This window comes from Pyrus communis, chromosome 11 (genome assembly GCF_041283825.1).
Source record: "Pyrus communis isolate YQ-2024b chromosome 11, ASM4128382v1, whole genome shotgun sequence".
NCBI lineage: Eukaryota > Viridiplantae > Streptophyta > Magnoliopsida > Rosales > Rosaceae > Pyrus > Pyrus communis.
The window spans coordinates 19,856,674-19,882,746 of record NC_142575.1 but is presented as its reverse complement, the minus strand read 5'-3'; the positions used below and the strand labels follow the sequence as shown (position 1 = coordinate 19,882,746).

The 26,073-nt window shown below is 37.2% G+C and overlaps 3 protein-coding genes across 5 annotated transcripts; 2 read left to right on the top strand and 1 right to left on the bottom strand.

Annotated features, from left to right (window-relative positions):
- Positions 1-4,895: 4,895 nt before the first annotated feature.
- LOC148693028 (uncharacterized) lies at positions 4,896-8,446 on the top strand. The gene is made up of 4 exons (XM_088680288.1): positions 4,896-5,358; positions 6,182-6,189; positions 7,538-7,839; positions 7,894-8,446. The coding sequence occupies exons 1-4, from the start codon at positions 4,896-4,898 to the stop codon at positions 8,444-8,446; spliced, it is 1,326 nt and encodes a 441-aa protein (XP_088536414.1).
- A 9,195-nt stretch (positions 8,447-17,641) lies between these two features.
- LOC148693027 (nudix hydrolase 26, chloroplastic-like) lies at positions 17,642-20,748 on the top strand. 3 transcript variants are annotated; one of them, XM_088680602.1, is made up of 7 exons: positions 17,642-18,017; positions 18,104-18,154; positions 19,061-19,153; positions 19,707-19,801; positions 20,153-20,267; positions 20,356-20,427; positions 20,675-20,748. In XM_088680602.1, the coding sequence occupies exons 1-6, from the start codon at positions 17,736-17,738 to the stop codon at positions 20,419-20,421; spliced, it is 702 nt and encodes a 233-aa protein (XP_088536728.1). In that variant the 5' UTR covers positions 17,642-17,735; the 3' UTR covers positions 20,422-20,427; positions 20,675-20,748. The 3 variants fall into 3 exon arrangements, with proteins under 3 accessions (XP_088536728.1, XP_088536727.1, XP_088536726.1); XM_088680601.1 differs by having other exon boundaries at positions 20,507-20,748; XM_088680600.1 differs by having other exon boundaries at positions 20,356-20,685.
- An 872-nt stretch (positions 20,749-21,620) lies between these two features.
- LOC148693026 (uncharacterized) lies at positions 21,621-25,671 on the bottom strand. The gene is made up of 6 exons (XM_088680287.1): positions 24,666-25,671; positions 23,505-23,728; positions 23,314-23,420; positions 22,948-23,038; positions 21,925-22,419; positions 21,621-21,845 (listed from the first exon to the last, which is right to left on the bottom strand). The coding sequence occupies exons 1-6, from the start codon at positions 25,669-25,671 to the stop codon at positions 21,621-21,623; spliced, it is 2,148 nt and encodes a 715-aa protein (XP_088536413.1).
- Between the last annotated feature and the right edge of the window lie 402 nt (positions 25,672-26,073).

Genomic DNA, 26,073 nt, shown 5'->3' with positions numbered 1-26,073 from the left:
ATAAACAATCGCGTTAAATGAATTCTTGGCATGAGTTTCATGCTCATCATAGTAACGAATGCCTCGTCAACACTTATAGTTTTCATAATGCTTAATGATCTTTGATTGTATCTTTATTGTGCTTTTCACGTAAAGGACTTTTGGAGAATGTGGTGAATTGCGTTGCGCTAACCCATCCAATTCATTAACTTAAGGAGAACTTGACGGTTAATTTAAGCGGACTTAATTAACCCGGAGTGTTGAGTTTCATAATTTATCGAAAGACCAACTGAGAATCAATCTTGTATGCAAGTGTAACATGTGTGGAGAAGAACCCCTTGGCTATTCCATCATCCATATTTTCATCACATTCATATTTACGTTTTGCCTTTAATTACAATTTGTCCATTTAATTTAATCTCGTCCAAACACAATCCCCCCCATCTTTTATTAAGTCTTAATCATTCGTATTTGTTTTATTTTTGTGTTTTCAAGTATTTGAAGTTTTGTGTACTTGTTTTGAGTTCTTGTTAAGTAAGTTAAGTGTTTTAAAAATTAGTTTTATTTATTTGAATCAAGTGTTTAGCACCCCTAGTTAATCCCCGGTTAGAACGATCCCTACTTACATCATTACTACAATTTTCACAAATAGGGTTTAATTTGTATGCGTATAATTATCATATCAATGTTCCCTTGTTTTGCAAGTACATTGCAAATTCATTGATAAGTGAAATAGGATTTGAAGTGAAGTCCTGAATACCATTAGTGAATGAATTATAGCTGTGATTAACAACATGCTGAGGTTTGTATAAGCCAGCACTGGACAGCCTTGAATGAATCATTTTATGATCCTTATTGAACTTAGGCTTCAATTTGAGATGAAGAATCCAGCACTTTTCCTCAACATGACCTACTGCATCACAGTAATTGCACTTCAAATGTGGATTCTTAACCTTGTAAGGCCTGTTGTCTGAGGGTTTATCCTTTGCAGTGTAGACTCTAGATTAAGAGTTTTTGGGATTCTTCTCCAAGTTCATCACCCTTCTTCGAGCTTCTTCATGTTGAATAGTAGCATACACAATTTTAAACGAATTAAGTTTAACATTCATCAAGATGTGGCTTCTGAGATCCTCATAGTATGAGTTCAAGCTAGCAAGCAATTGATATATCTTGTCTTTTTCAGCCCTTTTCAAAAGAACAGTAGCTTTAATGGTATGAGGTAGATAAACATCTAACTTATTCCACATAGTCATGAGACTTCCCAAGTGCCGCACAAAAGATTTCCATCTTCCAGAAGCTTCACTAGGGCATGTGGCATGGAAGAGTTATCCTCCACAATATGCTCAACAAATGACTCATGCATTTGATCTTTGAACATAAGGTGATACTTCAAATGATTGGGTAATGGTTTATGCTCAAAAGTGGGTGCCCAAATCACTGAAGATAACAACTTGTAAGTATAAAAAGGAATTGGAATCGAGGGGAGGTGGCTTACCTATGTGTTACAGCAAGAACTCAAGGGCAGCCAAGGTTTCAAAACTTTCAGAGTTATTGCTTTTGGCCAAACTTAGTTTGAGGGCAGTGGATTGTCCCATGTGCTAAAATCCAGTTCCTTTGGATATGGTTGTCTCAGATACATCCTTATTGATAAATTCTAAACAATCCCTTACTACTTTATTTATTTATTTATTTATTTATTTTTGGAATCCTTCTTCTTGTTGTACAAAGCTCTTTCAAAAATTTAGCATACTTCTGAACTTGCTTTATGGCATCAAGAAGCGGACTGTTAACTTGCACCTTTCAGATTTCTAAGATGTGTCTTTCATGTTCTTTGTTCTTTAACTGCACAAACCTACGAGGGAAAGGTATATTTGGATTAATATTGCAAAAATTAAACTAACCAAAATCATTCCAACTTAGTTTCAAATTTTATGCTCGCAAGTGTACGAATCGTTGGATAGTATAGAAAACAAGCACTTAATATCGTCCCTCAAAAATTAATCAAATTCTAATCGACTAACTTAAAAATCCAATTGCAACGTTATTTAAATTTATCAAAGATTGATGAATGAAGATTGGTTTGAAAATTGAAGCTAATGGTAAAAAGAAATAATGAAAACAAGAAAGTATGATCAATGAAACTAAATGTGGCAACAAAGCAAGCAATTTATAATTCAATTGAGTTTCTAGAGCTTTTGATTCATCATAACCAATCCATTTATTTCCTGTAATGAATTATGAACAAGTATTCAACCTCATTGATAGTCAAATTTCCCTTAACTCCTGTAATATCTATTGTTGGAAATGTGCCCAATATGATGATACTTTATAGACATTTCACATGTTAAACTAATCTAGTTTAATATAAAGGGCTAAAATTATTGTTTAAAGCCATCTCATATAAATGTTATATGCTTAAACAATAAGTCCAAGGAATATGTAATTGGGAGAATGTGATCTAAAGAAGTTAGATTCATGAGACCATTCTCTTTCGTATACATATCCTAAATGTTCTTGATCATAAGATTGCCAATTAGGCATTGACAATCCATTAAGATAAGTACGTGCTATGTCTTCTCTTAGGGAGAGTTACTGGTCTCGAGTCATTGGTGTGACTGACATCAAGAAAAGCATGTAGGTGCTCAATGGAGAATGAGTCCACTGAACACGATCAACAAGGAGTTCTCATACTCATGTCACATGAGAACTCATGGTTGGGATAATGCAAAGTAGTCATTTGACCTGAGGCATCATAGTTGTCTTATGGCTAGGTCCTTGATCTTTGACTATATCAAAGTCACTCCGTCAGAGGGTGTCCACGGCATAGTTGGGGTTAAGCCACTTAACCATGGAGACAAGTGAATGCGCAACAAGGGATTTCTAACCTTCAAACCGTTTGAGGGAGAATACTCTATGATATGATTAAGAATCTCTAGCCAGAATATGAATGAGATTAGGAAGTTGTTCCAAATGACATTCAAGGTAATCATATAAGTAAGAGAATCACATTAGATAGTAGACATGAATAAACTATCAAACCAAACAATGTGGTCAAGAGTATTGTATTAGAGAAAGACCGTATTGCATTGTAATCCTAAATTGAATAGGTTCTCCACCTCTTCTGATAAGCTTGGGTAGTGATGACATACTGTTAGGTGTCACTCATGGTTTGTGGAAGCCCTAAAGGTGTGTAATCACTAAAGGGAGAATTGAAAGTAAGTTTCAATTCACAATCGATTTGAAGAGTTCTAATCGCCCACTGCGTCGCTAATAAAACCTAATGGATCATACACCGTGTAAGGTACACATTGAAGAAATAATGAAGACGTGTAAGGATAATTAAATGGTTTAATTATTTATGGCAAGGATTAATTAATATGATGATTAATCAAACGAATAAGTTCGTTTTAGACTTCGGGTTAGTTTTGGGCCGCAAGGCCCAATGGGACTTGAATGTCAAGTCCAATAACTCAAGTTATATGACAACTTGAAAGCACAAAGGGCTTGAAAGCCCAATAAACCCTTAAGGCCGGCCATATAAAGAAGGGTAGTGAACTTGCCTTAATTGCAAGTTTGCCACTCCATTATGAGGTGGTATAAAGGCAACTTTATAGCCATTTCATCCTAAGGGTTTTCTTTGGAGAAAAAAAAAGAACAAAAGCTCTCTTGATTCTCTAAGAGGTCGGCCACCCTAAAGGAACTTAGCTAGCAATCTTTCTTCCTCTAGGTCATTCATCTCTTTATCAATGTTATCCTTGGTTTGGGAACTTGGAGAATCCATTCATCCATCCTCCTCCAAGAAATCCATGCAGCTAAGAAGTAAGGAATGAAGGCCCTCTCTCTTGGGTGATTAGCCTTTGCTTATGCAAAGAGAAGTCAACAAAGGTATAAGATTTCTCAACTCACTTTCTTTTGAGTTGAGTCTTGGTTCACCATAACTACTAGGCTTTGAATTTCATGGGTAAAGCCTTGTTTTTGAGTGCATACAAGCATGATTCCGCCTTTTAATTCTTAATAGCATGCATAGATGTTGCTTAAATGAACTAGTTTTCACAAATATTTACTTCATCTATGGCATCTAGACTATTCTGTATATTCCACTTTCTAACCATCCATGGTATATGGATTAGTTTAACATAACGAAACTCATTATGATCAGTGGAAATTTATGTAAATACTCCACAAATCCTAGAGCATGGCATCTACTACTAGGTAATTTGTGGTATCTATTTGCAAGAAACTTTAACTCAAGTTGCAAAGATGGCATCTGCACAACTTGTATCAAATTTACTAAGTAAAAGCCAAGATGGTAGCTATTCACCAAGACTAAAACCAAGCATATAAACATAGCAAACGATACTCAATGAAACTTAAAACTTCAAATATTCACTTCAGAATCTAAGCATTCATAGTCTGGCTAATGAAAATTAGTTTTGAAACATAGATAAAAACGACAATGAATCCATAATAAAAAAAAATGAAAATTTAGTTTAGAACCCTGAAAATTCCTTTTTTCTCTACTACTGTTGTCTTGCCTTATATCTCTGCTACTATGATCCGCCATTATTTTTCTTATTTTCCCCTTTTTCGTTTCCGTAATGGATGAAAGCTTAATGCCAATTTATTGCTAACAGTAAAAGAGAAGAAACTGAATTGATTTTCTTGCTAGCATCCTCCATATTGCCCTCTTTAATTCTCCATTTGATTTGAATAGAAATCGCATCCCCTATCGATGTCTTCAACTTTGACAGCAATTGAACATAATATAGAACCAAACATCCCCAATTTGCATTTCCACATAAAAACCACGATCTGGAACTTCATTTGGAAAGCTGATTTTCCATTTCTCTAATTTTGCTTCATTTGAAACCCTTCTTTTCTTTGTGAAATTGGGTATGTCGGCTGATCCCTAGAAGATGGGAAAGAAAGTTCTTTTCTCTTCTCTGTGCAATCGAAAAAATGAACAACTCTTGGAACAAGCCCTCAAGTCTGATGTATGTGCAATCTTTTCAGAAAATGATCATGCTACTAATACTTGTCTGATAACTTCTTTTTCAGATAAAGAGCAAGTCAATTTTGTTGGACAAGGAGCGTATTCTTCGAAGCACAATCCGTACTCAAATACATATAATCCAGGATGGCGGGATCACCCTAATTTTAGTTATGAAAATCAGCAGAATGTATTGAATCCTTCACAAGGGAACACACAACTTCAAGAGACTGCTCCAAGTTTCTCCAAACCGAAGAAGTCGTCTTTGGAGGATAGCATAGCTGCGCTTGCACAAAGTCAGCTTGCAACAAAGTACCCAAGTTTTCCAACAACAAACACAAGCTGCTATTCAGACTACTCAAACTTCACTTCAGAAATTGGAAATTCAAGTGGGATAGCTTGCTAGTGCAGTAAATGAAAGAGAGAGAGGCAAATTTCCAAGTCAACCCATAGCTAATCCGAAAGGTGCATATAAGATCAGCTATAGTTTGAATCATAACCCATCACATAAGCAAGTGATGCAGGGCGCAGCAGATAGAAACGAAAAGGAAAATTGATATATAGGGTCCATTATCTCCTAGTGCGATGAGAGACCTGAAAAACCCAAAACCCCGTCTCTAGTACCAACCTACAACATAAACAACTAGAAGAACAAAGCAGAACAATCTCACAAAGAGAAAGGCACAAAACTGAAATAGAGAAACACTCTCAGAATTTTCATCAATCAAAAACATCCAACTCCTTCATCTTACAGAAAGAGGTGGTATTTATAACCATTTTGTAACATACATTCAGAAATTAAAAAGGCAATAAACTTAAAATGACAAAAAACTAAAAATTACATAAAGAAAGTAATCCAATTAGCTTAAAAACGTCCAAAACGCCCTGGCTATTATTAAGAGCTACTAATGTTATTATGTTCTTCTGATTGGCTATAGTCATTGATTTTATCCCAATGATTCAATAAATGCAGTGGCAAATTGATTTGCATCATCCTCTCGAGGTTGGAGAAAATTCACCCTCGAATTTGCATTTCCAGTATCATCGATGTCCCCTCTGTATGGAATAAGGTGTTTCACTTTGAACAAATCGAATATGGCTTGGTAACTTGGTGTCATGATTGAAACAATCAAACTTGGTAATCCAAGAAGTAAGTACACTCCACAAAAGAATAACTTAGCAACTTCTGAAGCATTTGTTGTCTTCTTGCAGGCAATAAGGTAAGCCATTTTGGAAAATTGATCCCCCACAACAAAAATTGAGTCTACACCATGCTGAATACGAGGCAAACCCAAAACAAAATCCATGCTCATGTCCACCCATGGTCGTGATTGAATGGGTAATGGCATGTACAAACCAGTATCATCCATAAGCCACAAATTTAAAGCTAGATACATGCATTATAACTCTAAAAATGTATGTATTATATTATAAAACTTAAATCCCAACTGCCAGTAATTTTACGTAATAACGCCTTTAGTCCTTGGCCTGCATCATTCTCGTGGGGTTGGAGAGAATTCGTCCTCAAATTCGGATCATTCTCTGATTTGGAGCGGTAAAATTGAACTATGCCAGTCCAAACAAATAGATATTTACAGCATTTAATATTGATTGTTGAAGTGTGAAAAACACCCTTAATAGCATACCTCACAACCTTAACATTCTCTTTCATTTGATTTATAAGGTCAACCAAAACTTTGGAAATTCTGAAGTAAAAGACATCAACCCCAATTAATTCAACATATTCAGAAGTTTCCAATGAACTCATTAAATCATGAAACTCCAACTTCAAAATTTCTTTGTAATTAGCATTTTTAATAATTAGACAAGATTCCATATCAACATTTCATTGAACCACACAAGAACTTTGACAGCAAACGTAATAAGTACCATATGGAGAACGATTGAACTGGGGAGGAAGATCAAGATTTACAAGACAATCACCTGAATAATTTTCACAACATATGGGACATGAACCATCCAAGCAATGATCAAATATTGGAGGAAGGTCCAGATTAAGATCTTCTTCTAATGGCATCGGCGACATGCTAAATATAGCGTCACCATTTGATCGAGTTGACGCTCTGATATCAACTGATGCAAGGCGCAGTGGATAGAAACGAAATAAAACGAAAAGGAAAACTCATATATATATATAGGGTCCACTATCTCCTAGTGCGATGAGAGACCTAAAAACCCCAAAACCCGTCTCCAATATCAGCCTACAATGTAGACAACTAGAAAAACAAAGCAGAACAATCTCACAAAGAGAAAGGCACAAAACTGAAACAGAGAAACACTCTGAGAATTTTCATTAATAAAAAACGTCCAACTCCTTCATCTTACAGAAAGACGTAGTATTTATAACCATTTTGTAACATACATTCAAAAATTAAAAAGGCAATAAACTTAAAATGACAAAAAACTGCAAATTACATGAAGAAGGTAATCCAATCAGCCAAATGATTAAGAGCTACTAATGTTATTATGTTCTTCTGATTGGCTATAGTTATTGATTTTATCCCAATGATTCAATAAATGCAGTGGTGAACTGATTTGCATCATCAGGTTAAGTCCATCACCACATTCAAGAGTGGCACACTACAAGTGGATAATAAAGTTCAAATGATGAAGGAGGACCGAGAGACCAACCTGAAAAAGAATGAAGCGGTGGATGTAAAGGGTAAAAATGCTCAAGTAAACAGCCCAAAGTCTCTTAATTCATCAAAGTTTGATCCTTTAGCAACTTGTAAGGAGAAGCCTCCTTTTCCTCAAGCGTTGATGAGGCCAAAGAAGGATAATCATTTCAGTGAGATCATGGAATTGTTCAAAAAGGTCCATATCAATATTCCACTACTCGAGGCTATCAGGCAAATCCCTTCCTATGCCAAATTTCTCAAGGGTCTTTGTTCACATTAGCGCAGGTTGAATGGCGAAGAAAAGGTTTTTCTTACCAAGAAGTTGAGTGATATCTATCTACGGAAAAATCCATCGAAACTCAAGGATCCTGGAATTCCTACACTATGTTGTGCCATTGGGAGTCATAAATTCGAAGAAGCATTGGTTGATCATGGAGCAAGTGTGAATTTAATGCCATATTCAGTTTATGTAGAATTGGGTCTCGGGGAACTGAAACGAAGCCCTATTACATTAGAATTTGCCGATGGATATGTGAAGAAGTCATGTGGTGTTATTGAAGATGTGTTGATGCAGATTGACAAATTTTATTATCCGATGGACTTTATTGTTCTTGATACAGGGCCCATGCGTTATTCATCTACTGAAATTCCGATTATTCTTGGACGTCCCTTTTTAGCTACTGCAAAGGCTAATATTCAATGTGACACTGGAGTTTTAACTTTGTATTTTGGGAACATGAAGGCTAAATTCGACTTGTATCCTGCTCCTGGCCTTCAATCTGGTGTTGATCATGTTGAAAGTATTCGTCCTGCAGTTTGGGCGTACAAGAAAGGCTAGCACAAAGCAGTGTCTGGCTGAAGACAGTAAACTTAGCGCTATTGGGAGGCAACCCAATTTCTTTTCCTTAGTTCTCTTTCTTTAAATTTTATTATTTTATTTTAGTTTTGATTAGATTGCTTCTCTGATGTTCTTTGCTCATTGCTGCCAGTTTTATTTTGCAGGTTGTGGCTGTTATCTAATTCGATAGTTGGTGCATAATGGTGTAATTGTGATGGAAGGAGAAAATAAGCAGCAGCATGCGTTCAAACGTTATGGTTTCACTTGGGGGATGAAATGGATGCTTTTGTCCTGAGAGTAACTTGCCGCAACCACTGACACCTGATTTCTGATGACATTCCATTCTTTCAGAACCACAACCATGATTTGCTTACCAGTTTTGTTCGAAACAGGGAAGTTCCCTGACTTTTCTCCTTTTCTTTTATTTTCTTTATTTTATACTCTTATCCCATATTTCTTTTTGTCCCAATTACATTGCATTTCTTTACTTTTAACATTGAGGACAATGTTCGATTCAAGTTTGGGAGTAAGGTATTTAAAAAAAAAAAAACCAAAAAGAAAAATATATTTCTTTATATGTTTCTTTCTCTTTTCCTTTGAGTCGCTTTCCAAATTTCCATGACGAAATTGAGTTGATAACTTGTATAACTTGAATAAGAAAAGTGTGGTAACATATGGGGTTTTAGCTTTATTTACTTTATAACATGATTCTAGCATGACGTGTTTGATGCACAATAGCCTTTGGTTGATGTAAATTTTATTAAGCTAATCATGTTTAATAATAGGAGCATATTTATGCGACTTAGTTAGCTTGTTTTCTTACATTTATATTGTTAGTTCCTAGTTATTTTAGTATTTTAAGCTATTTTCGTGTGTTTGTAGGTTCAATTGGCTAAAGTGGCAAGAAAGTGCAATTTGGAGCATTTTGGAGCAGTTTTGGGCTTGGAATGGTTAGCACATGCTTGAAGCAAGGTGGATGGACAAAATTGAAGACCAAAGAAGGCTAGGAATTTGCTAAAGAGATGGAAGAAATTAATTCAAGACTTGAAAGAAAATGAATCAGCTACAAAGAAGGAAACATGAGTCAAACTTCCTTATTTTGACTTAGTCAATCCTAACCTTTTCCTACTTAAGTTCCAGCTGCAAAGAGTCTTCCTAATTATATTAGGACACTTAAATATATGTTCTAGAAGGCCTAATCCCATCCCTAAAAGGGATGCCGCACATATCCCTTTTACTTTCCCATTCCTTGTCGTGCAAAACACCTTTCCCATTCTCTCTAGGTGCTGCCGCACCCTTCTTCCCTTTTTCTCTCTTGGATTCTGATTTAATTACCCTTTCTCCTTGAGGATTTGGAGTCCAAATCTTTCCCAAAACATTTAATTAATGCCATGCCCTTTTCCTAAAATATATACACATTCTGCCGCACATATATTGAAGGAACCATTCAATGATTCAATCATCCATCCTCTACCACCAGAATTCGCACCATCCATCCACCACAACCCAATTTCATACCCAAACACCCTTGTGCCGCAATTTTGCAAGGAAAAAGGAGAGAAGACCCCTTGGAGTCATGCTTGCCATTCAAGATTGGATTGTTGGAGCGTTTCTAGGTGTATTCAATCTTTGTTTTCAATGTTTAATTTAAGTTTTCTTTGTTTAATTGTGGACATGAGGAGCTAAACTTGTTTTAGCTAGAGGAAACTTTGAAACCATGATTCTATTTGCAATATGAATTGATTACTTCCAGTTGTGATTTCATAAATCATGAATGCAATTTACTTAACTGTTTGATTAAGAACTTATTCTTGTGTGTTGATTAAGAGGACCCGCTTAGTTTGCATGCATGAATTTGATGCTAGAATATAAGGGATTTTTACATAATCGTTACGAACTTATATTCATAAGTAGTGGAGGTTGCTGGTCACGATCGTGTTAAGTTATATTCCTGGCATGAGTATCATGATGTCATAGTTACGCATGCTTTGTCAATTCTTATGATTTTCACAAAGCTTAATGATCTTTGATTGTATCTCTATTATGATGTTCATGTAGGGAACTATTGAAGAATAATTTGGTTGCCGATGCGTATTCCATCCAATTCAATGACTTAAGGAAAATCTGAGGGTTAATTAGTGATGTCACGGTTAATCTGGGTGTTGAGGTTCATGGTTTAATGAAAAAGCAACTGGAAATCAATTTGTATGCAAGTGTGTCATGTGTGGAGAATGACTTTCTAGCTAGCTTATCACCCATTAATTCACCAAATTCGTATTCCTTTAGTTTGTTATTCAAATCTGTTTGTTTAAACTTTAAATTTGTCAAAAAAAAACCCAATCCCCCTTACTTTGTTGTGTCAAATTAGTTAGAATCTGTCTTAGTTTGTGTTTTTGAGTGTTTTGAGTCATAATCAATTCAATTTTCGTCCAAAGTAAGTCCTAGTGTTTGTTTTGAGTCTTTTTTATTGTTTTGTGCAGTTTTGAGTTTGTTTAGCTTATTTTGAGTCATATAAGTCTAGTTAGGAGTTTTAAGTCTAGTTTTCTATTTTTAAGTTTAGTTTTGTGTTTTTAAGTCAGTTTAGAATAGATTAGCAATCCCTCCTAATCTCCGGCCTAGAACGATCCCTACTTACATCTTTACTACAATTGTCAATAAGAGGGTTTAATTTGAGTGCTAGTTTATATCACATCACTTAACTTGAACAAAACCCACGGCCATGTGAGCTTTTGTGCCTAAATATAGTGTGTGCATTTTTCATACACTTTCATGTGTGTAATCTTATATGTTATGTATCTCCAAAACTTGCTTTAAGACCTTTTCGAGACTTTGTATTATGTATTACTTCAACTTGGAGACGATAGTAGGCTACCATTGCCATGTATGCCAGTGTCCTATACATTACTCCTAGTTAGCTACTTTGAGCCTTAAATCGAGCCTTTTCTTTGTTGAGCCAAAATCCTTACCATTCTTAACCCATATTTATATAACCTACCTTTTTATATTCTGAGAAAATATTACAGATGATTCATTGCATTGGAAGTGTTTCATTGTGTTTATATTGTGGCATAGCACTGCAAATATGGTTTTGGAATTAAGTAGAAGGTCAAAAAAAAGAGACTGAAAAGAAAAATGAAAATAAGAGGGATACAGTGGAGTATTTTGTATGAAGAGAGCCGTGCTGGGGAATAATGTGAAAATTGATGAGAAGATTTGGAAAGTGTGTGTTGCTCAAGTATATATATGATTTCTGGAGAACATTGAGCTGTAAGAGAATTGAGTGTTGTTCGTGCTTTATGCTATTTTTCGGAAGGCCTCTAATATTTTCCCAGAATTTTTGTATTCCTAATCCTTTCATTTGTTTAGCCATTCACCTTAAGCCCTTATTACAACCTTTAATAAAGACCTACTTGATCCAAGGAGAGTAATTTTTTATTTGTGAAGATTAGATCAATCTGCAAGTCTATGGTATAACATTCATATAATGATCTTTTGAGTGTATACACTTAACCTTAAACACTTTGAGTGCTATTTGAGTGTATCTCTTGTAAGTTTAAGGGTTGAAGTTGGGTCAAGCATGTTGGGTTTACTTTTAATTGTGTTGTATCAACTTTTGGCTATTTTTACCCGAGCATGTTATGTTTTAAGAATGTGTTATTTTGTGAGTAAGGTTTGAGCACTATATGTTGTTACACTTTATTATTTTGGGCATGCGTGTATGTAGACTCCCTAAGTTGTTTGGAAATACTAGCAAAAGATAAGGTTTGAGGTATTTGATAGACACGTATTTATTACAATTGTTATCCTATTATTTATATTTGTTAGTGTCTCATTTAGACTATTGTGAGTAAATTACTTTAGTTTTGTAATTTGTAAGGATTAGGATGCTCATTGTTAAAAGTGAAATTTAACATGGTCTCAGCACATTCGTTACGTTTTAGTCATGCTATTAACATTGGCTTCATTTATTTAATTACTTGTTATTTTATTATTAGGTTGAAGGCTATTGGGAAATCTTATTTATTTGGAGTTGACTTACAAAGGAGGCTTTTCAACTTTACACACAAGGAATTACTATTGCCAATAGAATTCAAATCGATGGCTCCAAGGATTGGCAACCCACAAGTCAGGAGAAAATATTTGTGAGATCAAGGAATAAAATCCTCAATTTTATTAGACGAAGGGGGTCCTATGAATTGGAAATGACCAGTACATAAAGATAGGAAGCAAAGGCTTTTTTTTTGTAGGGGGGGGGGGGGGGGTCTCTGACTTCTTCTGGCATGAAACAGAGAGAGCAGTGGCAGAGCAGCAACAATTTGGTTCTTTTTCTCTAGTTTTGTTTTATGCAAAATTTCCTTCTTAGAATTACTAAGAATTCTTTGTTCATAGGGTTCTAAACTCTTAGCTAAGGCTAAGAGGAAGCCCTACTTATGATTACTCTAGTTATTTGATTGTTTGATTCGTGAAGATTGATGATTAGTTTTCATTCATTAGTGGAATTGCAATTTTGATATTTGGTTCTTTGTGCTTGAACATAGCCTAGGATTTTGACATTGAAATTATTTGCAATGAATTTATTTCTAACCATGAATTGGATTCTATTGATGTTTTGTGAATGAGAATCATGAACTTATATATTGATCCGACCGTAGACGAATATTGGTTTGTGTGGCTTCCTAGAAAATTAGCTATTTGTTTGACGTGACCAAGCTGATAAGTGGTTAATTTATTTCTGTGACATCCCACATCACCCAGGGGAGTGATCCTTATATGTATTTCCCCATCCCTACCTAGCACGAGGCCTTTTGGGAGCTCACTGGCTTCGGGTTCCGTAGGAACTCCGAAGTTAAGCGAGAAGGGGGCTAGAGCAATCCCATGATGGGTGACCCACTGGGAAGTTGCTCGTGAGTTCCCAAAAACAAAACCGTGAGGGAACGGTAAGCCCAAAGCGGACAATATCATGCTACGGTGGTGGAGCGGGCCCGGGAAGTGGTCCCCCCTGGGCCGGGATGTGACAATTTGGTATCAGAGCCTAACCCTGGCCGTGGTGTGCCGACGAGGACGTCGGGCCCTTAAGGGGGGTGGATTGTGACATCCCACATCACCCAGGGGAGTGATCCTTAAATGTATATTCCCATTTCTACCTAGCACGAGGCCTTTCGGGAGCTCACTGGCTTCGGGTTCCGTAGGAACTTCGAAGTTAAGCGAGAAGGGGGCTAGAGCAATCCCATGATGGGTGACCCACTGGGAAGTTGCTCGTGAGTTCCCAAAAACAAAACCGTGAAGGAATGGTAAGCCTAAAGCGGACAATATCGTGCTACGGTGGTGGAGCGGGCCCAGGAAGTGGTCCCCCCTGGGCCGGGATGTGACAATTTGGTATCAGAGCCTAACCCTGGCCGTGGTGTGCCGACGAGGACGTCGGGCCCCTAAGGGGGGTGGATTGTGACATCCCACATCACCCAGGGGAGTGATCCTTAAATGTATATTCTCATTTCTACCTAGCACGAGGCCTTTTGGGAGCTCACTGGCTTCGGGTTCCGTAGGAACTCCGAAGTTAAGCGAGAAGGGGGCTAGAGCAATCCCATGATGGGTGACCCACTGGGAAGTTGCTTGTGAGTTCCCAAAAACAAAACCGTGAGGGAATGGTAAGCCTAAAGCGGACAATATCGTGCTACGGTGGTGGAGCGGGCCCGGGAAGTGGTCCCCCTCGGGCCGGGATGTGACAGTTTCTCATTGTGCTTAATTGGATTTCTACATATTTGTGTATACCAGACCATGGATATAGAGACTATATGTGACATCCCTAATGTGTGTATTATTTTATCCTTGATACCGTGAAATGACTTTTATACCGTTGGACATTAGGTGTTGTGGTGTGACTTGCATTTTGGGTGTGGTCCAATTCATGTTTTTCTTAGTTTTTGGAACCAATTAGAACTTAGGTTTATTTTATTTTCTTTTGTTTTGGTTGATTGCCATCTGGACCACACACACACACCCATACCGCACTCCTGTGTACCCTCTCTCTCCTCCCTCTCTCGGATTTTCTTGCCATTTCCGTACAACCTGTATGGACAACCCTAAAAAACCTTTCAAACATGACGGATCGAGGTCGTGAATCGTGTTTTTGGACTCCTTGCAAGCTTAGGAGTTAATTGGTGGTGGTTGTTGGATGTGAAAACCTCATAAACCTTTGGAACCAAGAATTCCCGATTTGGTGCACTGTTCATGCAAATGTGATCGTAAAGTTTTTAGGGAGTTTTAAGCTGCTAGCTGCTAGCAAGCTTTAGAACATCTTCACGAAGCTTGGAGAAGAAAAACGAAGTGTTTTGGACGCCGAGAAGTTGAGTTTGGCTAGTTTCAAGTTTGGCCGGATTATCGTGGGTTTTTCCAGCGAGATTCCGTTGGATTTAAGTCCTAAAAATGGTAAGGTTTTGTTCTACTCATTGTAAACTTCATTTTGGTACAAATTTCATGGAATTTGGTTGAGAAATGGAGAAGATATGAAGTTTTAAAGTTTTTCCAGAAACTGGTGAAAATTCAAGTTGCAGATGGCGACGACCGGCGAGGCTCGCCGGAGAAGGAGACGGATATTCCATCAAGTTTGACGGAATATTCTAGCAGCGTTAGGTTAGTTTTAACAAAATATGCTACTTTTTTACGGAATATTCCTACCGGCGTTAACGGTTACCGTTAGGCGTGCCATGCACATGGCCTCGCATGGGGGCGTGTCTGGCCGTGCCTTGGTCAGCGCGTGGGTGGTCGGAAAATTTTTCTAAAAATATGGGGATGTTCGTGAGGTTGAGTAGATCATGTTGGTATATTCAATCACCCCATTTGAGCATTGTATGAGAAGTTATTACCTAGTTTCGTTTATGTGCTTTAAATTAATGTTTATATAGTTGTTTCGCATATAGGTGAGACCTATCTTCAGGACGAGCACAATCAATCGAGGCTTGGGGGCTACGATCCTTCCACATACCAGTGAGTGGGCTTTTGGTTTTCCGTATATACCTATATACTTGAGATTTTGCCCAAAAAATCGATTTAAATGATATTATGTTTGAAATGTCATGCCTATTGATTTATGCTTAGACTATGAATTTGTATGATATGTGCATATTGTGATTTGACGCGATGGATGCTCAGGTAAGTACCAAGTGAGTTGTAGATTGTTTATGTGAATTGATGATTATGTGAGATGTGTTGAGAGCTCATAAACCTGCACCCCGGTGTTAGTGCTCCCACCCGTGGTTAGGGCATAGTCTTTCACGTGATGTTCACCTCCCGCACCATACGCTCATCTTGGATCCAAGTTAGGTGCACAATCCTGTCGTACAGACCACTTTAGGTGGTTCTGACTCGTAGGTGACTCGCGATTATTCGTACAGTCTTCACGTGATCGTAGCACTTGAGCGTATTTATTTACACCCAGTCTTGTCGTACATACCACTTTAGGTGGTTTCGACTCGTGTGCAGGTATATTTCTTGAGATGTGGATTTGAGCCATACAGGTCACGTTAGGTGACTCTGGCTGACATATCATTTTGCATTGATTTATATCACCTGGCTTACATATATTTTTATGCTAAGATATTCGACATGACATATTTGTGAATTTTGTTATTCTGAGCATGGTTGTGGTATAGATATGTATTCTATTTTTTGGGAAATTATACAGGTTTTACGGCGAGGGGTTACTATCTTTGGTGAATGAAATGATTTTGAAAAGCTTTGTTTTTGCCCACTCACACTTTCTATTTTGCGCCCCTCCAGGTTCTAGTTAGTAATGCTTTTGGTGGTTTGCGAGGAATCCACAGCAGCTCTGATAGATTATCATCATTGTAGGATTACCTTTGGTGTTGTGTAATTAGTATTCGTCCTACTGGACTGCACTTAGGCTACTTATGCTCTGGTTGTAAATTCACACTTATTTCATCTTGCACTTGTTCTTATTTAGTGCTCTAGTTAGTTTGGTTTTTATTTATTCGCATTTCTTGTATTATTATTGTTTCTGCACTGTGCACATGGCTACGTCACCCTCACATGACGGGCATCACACCTTGATTTTGGTCGGGGTGTGTCACTGTAGGAATAGTTGAGTTTAAGCTTGACCATGGTAAAATTCACATCCATTTGGGAAATTATTGGCATGTGTACCTGACCACGGACATATGTACGGAAGTTGTTTTCATTAATTTGATAATTCATGGTTTGACAATTGAATACTAGGGTATGACAATTAGTGGTGGAATCAAAGCCTTAGTGTTTTCTTACATTTATTCTCAATCATATTTTTGTTTAATCATTGTTAATTTTAATTATTCTTTGATACAAACCCAATCTTTATTTTAATTCCTTAAGTAATGGTTATAGGATTAAATTGTTAAGTCAACTCCGGTGGATTCAATCTCATATTTACATATTTTCACTACAATTGATTCGTGAACTTGCGAGTAAATTTGGTTTGAATTAATCTATTTATTAGGTTAGTTTAAATTCACGTCACCTATGTTTATATCTAAAATATTATTATTATATATGTGTGTGTAAAATAATTTACCTATATTTATATGTAAAATAATTTTGAGGCAACTAACATTTCTTTATGCTGTGGGTAAATTATTCTCCATATATTAGCACAACCATTAGGCACATTTATTGATTCTCCACATATTTGTTAAATTACATCATATATATTGTGATCAAATCACAATATGAATTAATGCTTATTTCTCTTTTCAAGAATCATTAATCCACCTTTTAATCCGTATACAATTAATTGTATATGTCAAAAATGTAATTAAGGGTATATTAGGCATTCAAAAAAGATATCATGGTAAAGTCAAACATAGTTAATGAATTTCTTGTGTGGAGCCTAGTCAACGGATTTTAATCAAGTAAAATATTTATGTCGGATTTTATTTAACGAAAATTGAATTTCAGAGATTAAAATCATATTTTTATAAAATAAAACTTTTTCCCTTCTCTCCGTACTCCCCATGTTCTCTCACTCTCCTCATCTCTCCTTCCACTTTAAAAACAAAAGTAAAAAAAAATTCACCCACATTTTGTGTGCACCCAGTATTATTATAAATAACTTATGAGGATAAAATGTAATTTTACACAAGTTATAAAAACAACAAATAGTGTTCAAAAAAAAAAAAAAACAACAAATAAAAAATGAAAGAAAATACAATAATTAAAAAAATTAAATAGAGGTGCAATTTGCTAGCAAATTATAAGATGCCTTCCCCCTCAACGATGGTGAGAGAAGCATTGGAATTGAATGGATATATGCTGCCGATTTGGATTGCTTAATTCTACACTCCATCTTCCCCCTCTATCGATTCTCAGCAGGCCTCCTTATCTATTTCCATCCTTCCCAACTTGCCCTCCTAAACTCGCTAAATTTTCGCATCTGCCACTCCTCCGCCGGAACCCCATTATTTATACCAGAACCAGACTCCTGTGTACCTCTTCCCAATCTTCTTCTTCAACGGCAATGGAAGCGCCTCCCGAAGGTTATAGAAGGAACGTCGGCATCTGCCTCATCAATGATTCGAAAAAGGTCTCTCTCCATCTCCTTTTTACTTTTTTGTTGTATGTTTTTGTCAATGAACTGAACTTGTCTATGTACGTTTGTTATCTCCACAGATTTTTGCTGCTTCGAGGTTGGATATTCCCAGTGCGTGGCAAATGCCGCAGGTAAATTTGGTCACAGTTTTGGATTGAATGTTTAGGCTTTTAGTTCTATTTGTAAGTTGTAACCATTTTGATTTATGGGGAAAATATGCAATATATGTGGAAGTTCGATTCATATGCATACATGATACATACATACATTTTGTTGTATAAATTTTTCTGAGTTCCATCAATTGCGAGCACTCAATCATATACACTGCACATACACATATAATTTAAGCTTCTTTTGAGCATTTACTTAGAACTTGGAATTTGATCTGATAGATGTGTACTCCTTTCTGTATATATTTGGCTGAAGAGGAGGAACTTTTGAATGACAATTAGAAGAAGATTACCAATGAACCACTCATGCACTACAAAGCTACTATTATAACACTACAAATGCACAACAAAGACACTAAACAAACGACCCGTGTCACTGAAAGTTCTCTCGAATCTATTGCATCTAGTCATCCTCAAGTCCCTTTTTTATCTAATGTTCTAATCTATGTAGTGCATTCCTAACAAATTTAGCGTAAAATCTAATGTTACTTTGAACTCCCTCATCCAAACTCAAGGATAGAGATAAAGTATCCAAAAGGGCAGAGTGGTGGTATCCCCTGATATTTTAATGCGGTGATTGGTGGCCATATAGGTCTAAATAAACATTGTTGAGTTTGGAAACCGTATTGCATATACAAAGTTACTAGTGCAAATATGCTGTTCTATGGGCCTGCTTGACGCATGAATGAATCAATTTTACAACTATTACGAACTAGAACGTAGGGTGATAGTGTTCAAGTACAGCTACTAGCTGTGGTCGTTACATGCTTTTAGTATCTTAGACAACTTTGCTTCCTTTAGTGTGAGATTTCTTTATTTTCAATTTACTGAAATACTTTTTTTTTTTTTTTAAATTGTTTTGGAAAGGGCGGCATTGATGAGGCTGAAGATCCAAGAAGTGCAGCCGTCAGGGAATTGAGAGAAGAGACAGGAGTTAAATCAGCAGAAATTCTTGCAGAGGTACAAAGCATGCTACGCTAGTATTCCCCTCTTGTTTCATTGTTTTAGGGCATTTTTAAAATGCTTGACGTAAATTTGTGATTGCATTTGGCTGAAGAAAGTGTTTGAGAATGCAAAAGGATAAGCTGATAAAGCTGTTTGTCTTTGTTGAATTCTGTTGGTTGTTTTCGTTGGTTATAATTTGTCAGGCATCGAATATTCTTCAATTATCTAGCCAAAAACCACATTTGACACTCATTATTTATGCTTGGCCTAGATCTTAATCAACAAATAACAAAGAGAATGGTTTTGTCAAGTTGGCATTTAGTGGTTCTTTCCTTTCTTTCATCGCATGTTTTATGCTTTGGTTACTTGATTAACATGGAATCATTTAAGTAATAGAAAAGAAGGTAATCAGTTATTTTTATATTATCTGTTATATTTGAACATTCTAGAGCTGTCTATTATCCGTGCTTTTTCTGTATCCTTCTGTTTTTGCATTTTTCAAAAGAAGTCCAGACATTATTTTTCTCACTTGCAATCTACCTTTTTGAGTATTGGATTTTTTTTCCAGGCACCTTATTGGTTAACTTATGATTTCCCACCAGAAGTTAGGGAAAAACTTCGGCATCAGTGGGGATCAGATTGGAAAGGCCAAGCACAGAAATGGTTAGTGTCAGGATAACAGTGCCTTGCATGTTGTGTAGGCTGCAACCTGTTTCATCCATCATCTGAGCACATTTATTCCAGATTATAACCTAGAGGCATCCCATCACCTTCATTTAAATATCATTACAAGTTTAATCGTTTAAACGTGCTATCAATTACCCGAGAATTCATTTGTGCATCGATTGGTTCTCAAAATTATTGCTTAAACCATATCAAAAATTTTGCTTCTGCTTTTGCTTTGTCTTTTCTTAAGTGAAAGAATTTTATTTGAATTTTTTAGTGTTTTTGGAACGCCATGCTCACGTTCACATTGTATTATTTATAGAATTACATGCACGTGGAATTTCACAGGTTTCTTCTGAAGTTCACCGGGAAGGATGACGAAATCAATCTTTTAGGTGATGGAAGTGAAAAACCTGAGTTTGGGGAGTGGTCATGGATGTCACCTGAACAAGTAGTTGATCATGTAAGTTAACCTTCCCATATACATTTGTTCAAATAGCAAAAGTTACGTAGTCATATTATTCAACATGCATTCTTTCTTCTTTCTCCAGGCTGTGGATTTTAAGAAGCCTGTTTACAAGGAAGTTCTTGCATCTTTTGCACCCTATTTTCAATAGCCTTTGGTGAGTGCCGTCAACAAGGCTTATTCCCATTCTTCTTCAACTACATGAACCCATATATCAAAACATTTTTACTTGCTAGGATGAATGTTTCAATGGCTGTTGACAGAAAAGTGACTAGCTCTTCTGATAGAATGATTTGAGTAATGATTTTCTCAAGTATCTATCGTTGATCATCCATATTAGTGAGTTTCTGTTTGGCATCCCATGTAATAAGTTATATTTTGAAATTTTAATTTTAATTTTACAGTCTTGAAACCAGGATTTGTAGAATGCATTATTGAAAGTTTGCTGTGACTTGGCCACCCAGTCCTTTTCATCTGATGCTCACTGTGTTCAATTTTCGGGAAATGTTTAGTCCAGCGTTCCCTTCCTCATAATCAACTTCCCTAAAGAGGCAAGATCCAACGGCTCATATGCGAGCAGATCAACGAACTCGACATCAATAGGATGCCCAATTTTCACCACCTTGGCAGGATCAACCCCACTTTGTACAAAACGACACACGAGACTCGGTAGGAACCCAAACACAATCTATCCGATTACAGCACTTCACGTTCTGCGAGTTCTCTCCATTGGTTTCAAACATGATCCGCCCGATGACGGACTTGAACTTTTGGTAAGCAGCTGGTGGGCAAGGCAGTGTTTTGAACAATAGTCGGTTCCATGTGCCGGGCTCATTGCTTCATACTACGTTGTGTTGTAAAGCTCAACTACCAATTTCCTGATAGGCTGATACCCCTCCCAGAATTCCAACGATTCCTGATCACCATGTCGCGCGATAACCATTCGAAAGTTGGGGTTTTTTAGGGTTCGATTGGGTTGTTAGTTTTCGTGTGAATCCATGGTAGCTGATACAACCCTTACTCTGCTTCTTACTCAATGTATTAGTAGGTAGTACATTTCATTGCAATATCAACTTATACAACAACCTTTCCTTTTTACAATATTCTCTTATATAGTAACCAAGCAGCTTCCTTCCTAAGTCACTCCCTAACAACCCTTAACCAACAACCAATTCTAACTAATTCTTGTTTGTCCTAGTCAGCACTGTCAATCTTATCAACATAACTATGCTGATGTCACAATACACAACATCCTATCAATACCCCCCCCCCTCTTCAAAACAAGGCTTGTACACAAGACTTCAAAAGAAATCGCAACACTTAAGACAATGCATTGATGGAATGGAAACATCATAATTGAGCCAGCATCGGAAATTTGGACTTCAAATCTGCATAATCTTCCCAAGTTGCATCTGCTGGAGCATGGTTTTGCCACTGGACTAGAACTTCAGTTGTTACAGTAGTACCTTTCTTGACCATCCTTCGCTCCAATATTGCCACTGGAACGTCTTGTAGTATCCCCTCATCAGTAATGACTGGTAATTGAACTGCAGGTTGAATGTGTTCGCCCATAAGCTTTTTAAGGCAAGAGACATGGAAGACTGGGTGTAATTTCAAATTGGCTGGCAATTTGAATTTATAGGCCACGGCCCACCTTAGCCAACATTTCAAATGGGCCATAAAATCGAGGCTGAACCTTGTGAAATGGATGTGAAGCCAAAGATAATTGCTGATATGGAACCAATCTTAAGTACACCAAGTCACCCACTTGAAAAACCCCTTCAGTTCTGTGCTTGTTAGCTTGAACAATCATTTGATTTAGAGCAGCCAACAGATTTACCTTCAAAAGAGATAAGACTCGGTCTCTCTCTTGTAAACACCTATCAACCATGTCAAGCTTTGTAGTGCCAGCTTCATAAACTTGAATCTCAGGAAGTTCTTGTCCATAAACCACTTCATAAGGACTAAGTTTAGTTGCACTGTGGAAAGCCGTGTTATAACTGTAGTCTGCCCATGGTAGCCAATTGGCCCATTTCTTGGGTTGTAAGCTACAAAAACACCTTAGATATGTCTCCAAGCACCTGTTAACCACCTCTGTTTGACCATCTGTTTGTGGATGGAAACCTGAACTAAAATACAGAGATGAACCCTGTAGTGCAAAGAATTCTTTTCAAAATTTACTCATAAAGATGGGATCCCTATCTGACACTATAGAAGCATGCATTCCATGGAGTTTAAAGATGTGTTCAACAAAGAGATGTGTGACAGAGATAGCCGTGTAGGGATATGAAAGGGGAAGAAAATGGGCATACTTGGAAAGTTTGTCAACAACCACCCAAATAACAATTTTACCTTTGCAAGGAGGTAGCCCAATGATAAAATCCATAGAAATGTCCTTCCAAACTCTAAAAGGAATAGGCAGAGGTTGAATTAATCTGGCAGGAACCAAGGTCTCATATTTCTATTGTTGACAAATGGCACAATTTGCTACAAACTCCTTAATATCCTTCTTCATACCAATCCAATAGAAAGACCAAGAGAGTCTTTTATAAGATTTAAGAAACCTAGCATGGCCTGCAATGGCACTACAGTGATGTTCGTTAAACACCTTATGCCTCCAAGAACTAGTGGGACTTAATATTATTCTGCCTTTGTATCAGAGAAACCCATTGTCTACCTTGTACTTCAAGTTGTTGAGCAAAGTTGAATCATTGAGCTGTAAAACTTCTTGGATTTTTGACACAATCCAAGTGTCTTGCTCAAGATGCCTCCGCAAAGTCATCCAACCAACTTAGATAAGGGTAGGAAATAGCAGCCAATTCCATGTCACAATTCTGAGATTTGATATCAATAGGCAATCTTCAAAGGCCATCTGCCACTTGGTTATCACAACCCTGTTTATATTGAATTTCGTAATCGAAACCCAATAATTTTTTAAACCTATTTCTGCTGAAATGGAGTATTTGCTCGATTATGTAGAAAAAATTTAAGGCTGTCATGGTCCGTTTTAATGATAAAGTGTCTCCCAACCAGATATGATTGCCATTTTTTCACTGCATGAATAATCGCCATCATCTCCCGTTCATATGCAGATAACGATTGATTCCGAATACTCAGAGCCTTGCTAGTAAAAGCAATAGGCTTGCCATTCTGTTGTAACACAACACCAATTCCAAACCCAGAGGCATCACTCTCAATGATAAAAGGCTATGTAAAATCAAGGAGAGCCAAAACCTGTGGAGAAAGCATGACTGTTTTCAACTCATTGAAAGTAGTGGTGGCTTCTGAAGTCCAATGGAAGTTATCTTTCTTAGTTAAAACTGTGAGAAGACTGATGATCTTCCCAAAACCAGGAATAAACTTCCTATAATATCCTGTCAAACCGAGAAATCCTCGAAATGCCTTCACAAATGTAGGTATTGGCCAATTGGCAATGGATGCCAATTTACTAGGATCAGCTGCAACCCCATTTTTGAAACAATGTGACCAAGATATTCAATTGTTGATTGTCCAAAAGCACACTTGGATTTCTTCACAAACAAGGTATGATCTTGTAACACTTGAAAAACCACTCTGAGATGAGTTAAATGAGATTCCCAAAAGCTGCTATATACGAGAATATCATTAAAAAAAACCAGAATAAATCTTCTAAGATAAGGCCTAAAGATCTCATTCATAAGACACTGAAATGTTGCAGGAGCATTAGTTAAGCCGAAAGGCATAACCAAAAACTCATAGTGGCCATCATGTGTTCGGAAAGCAATCTTCTCAATGTCATTGGGATGCATTCTGATTTGGTGATACCCAGATCGCAGGTCCAATTTCGAAAAAAACTGAGCCCCAAACAGTTAATCAAGCAGCTCATCAATCAATGGGATAGGAAACTTGTCTTTAATTGTAATCTAGTTGAGTCCCCTATAGTCCATACACATTCTCCAAGTCCCCTCCTTTTTCTTGACTCAGATAACTGGGGAAGAATATGGACTATTACTGATTCTGATAAACCGAGCCTCTAACAATTCATGCACACACTTTTCAATTTATGTCTTCTGCAAAGGTCCATATCTATAGGGCCTCATGCTTGGGGGCTTGCTTCCCTCTAATAAAGGAATGCGATGGTCATGTGACCCGTGAGGTGGAACAGTGCTTGGAGTCAAGAAAACTCCCTCAAATTCTTGTAATAACTATTGCAATTCCACAGATTGTTGAGCAGTAAGTGAGTCTTGAGTCTAAACCATGTCTTCAATCTGGATTTGAAACAAGAAAGCGCCAATGGAAGACTCTTTTTGCATAAGTTCCTCCATTTGGAAAATAGAGACATCTTGAATGTGCTCCTTAGGAGTCTCAGGACTAGAAAGACAGTAAGTGACATCACCCTTTGTGAACTTCATATACAATTTATCAAAATCCCAAAGGGTCCAAGAGCTCTCAACCACTGAACCCTTAATACAATGTCACAACCACCAAGAGCCATAGCATACAATTCAGTTATACAATGATAAGTCTGAATTTTTAAAGGGATAGCTTCCAAGGATCCAATTGTATTAACTTTTCTCCCATCAGCAATCTTGACACTAAAAGAGTGAGATGTATCAAGATGACCATTAATCTTCTTTACCAAAGAAGAATCAATGAAATTGTGTGAACTTCCAGAATCAATGAGGATTATCACAGGGCAATTTTTGATACAACCTAATACTTTCATAATCTTGATGGATTTAGGTGCGTGAGTGCCAAAAAGAGCAAAAGAAGTGATCTTTGGTTCTAGATTCTCATCATCATCAGAGGATTCATTATCATCAGGAGCGTGAACATCAATAAGCAGAAGCTGTTTTTTCTCACAAGAATGACCTCTAGCATACTTTTCCTTATAATGAAAGCATAACCCATGTTTCCTACAGTATTCGACTTCTTCAGGAGTCATTCTCCTAACAATCTCAGTCTTGATTTTAATTTCTCCAGTATTACTAGTATTAACAGTCTGTAATGGAGTACGATAAAAAGAATTAACAGAAGAATGAGGAAAATATTTGACCTTTAAGTCTGACAATTTCGCATCCAACTGTTGTGCATATGCAGTTGCTTCAAGAATGTCCCTGGGTTTCAAGATCTTTACATCATGGCGCAATTCAGATTTGAGACCTCCATTAAAGCGAGATTTCAGAAGAGAAGGAGTCATATCTCTTGTGCGATTGGCCAATCTTCTAAATTCAAGAACATAATCCCTCAAAGATCCAGTTTGTCTCAATTTCGCTAAACTCTCAGCGGCGTCTTCAAACTCGGAAGGCCCGAATTCTTGACATAGTGCTTGAGTGAAATCTTCCCACTTTGGATAATTGGCAATGCAATTAGCCCATTGAAACCACTGCAAGGGTTCGCCTTCCAGATGGAAGAAAGCCATTTTCACTTTCTTGAATTCTTCAATGTTAAAGAAATCAAAATAGTGCTCGCTTTGTAAATCCACCCTAAGGGTTCATCACCATCGCCAAATCTAGGAAAGTCCATCTTTAGAAATGGTTGACGCGGATTCGAAGCATTCGTGGCGATTTCTTGATGAAAAGAATTGGCGGCGAAATTAGGGTTTGTACCCATTTGCTGATTTGGATCAGAATGTGTTGCTTCCAAAGATTTGCCTACAGACCCACCACTCTTCGAAGATAAGGAATGTAGCTATTGAAGAATCAAATCATGAGTCGCTCGGAACTCCATTCGCGATTCGTGAAACTTGATTCTGGATTCCTTGAATTCTTTTTGAAATTCTTCGAACAAGGATTCCAGTTTGGATACACGCGATTCCATTGTT

What these genes read in the sequence shown, in the direction of transcription:
- LOC148693026 (XM_088680287.1), bottom strand. Translation starts at nt 25,671, where the DNA reads ATGGCTTTCTTCCATCTGGAAGGCGAACCCTTGCAGTGGTTTCAATGG. An exon ending in CTTTGGGATTTTGATAAATT is followed by an intron (nt 23,729 to 24,665) that starts GTATATGAAGTT and finishes ATGGGGTTGCAG; the next exon opens with CTGATCCTAGTAAATTGGCA. An exon ending in TCAACAACTTGAAGTACAAG is followed by an intron (nt 22,420 to 22,947) that starts GTAGACAATGGG and finishes TTTGCACTACAG; the next exon opens with GGTTCATCTCTGTATTTTAG.
- LOC148693027 (XM_088680602.1), top strand. Translation starts at nt 17,736, where the DNA reads ATGGATATATGCTGCCGATTTGGATTGCTTAATTCTACACTCCATCTT. An exon ending in TCATCAATGATTCGAAAAAG is followed by an intron (nt 18,018 to 18,103) that starts GTCTCTCTCCAT and finishes TTATCTCCACAG; the next exon opens with ATTTTTGCTGCTTCGAGGTT. An exon ending in AAAGGCCAAGCACAGAAATG is followed by an intron (nt 19,802 to 20,152) that starts GTTAGTGTCAGG and finishes GGAATTTCACAG; the next exon opens with GTTTCTTCTGAAGTTCACCG.
- LOC148693028 (XM_088680288.1), top strand. Translation starts at nt 4,896, where the DNA reads ATGGGAAAGAAAGTTCTTTTCTCTTCTCTGTGCAATCGAAAAAATGAA. An exon ending in CCACTACTCGAGGCTATCAG is followed by an intron (nt 7,840 to 7,893) that starts GCAAATCCCTTC and finishes ACATTAGCGCAG; the next exon opens with GTTGAATGGCGAAGAAAAGG.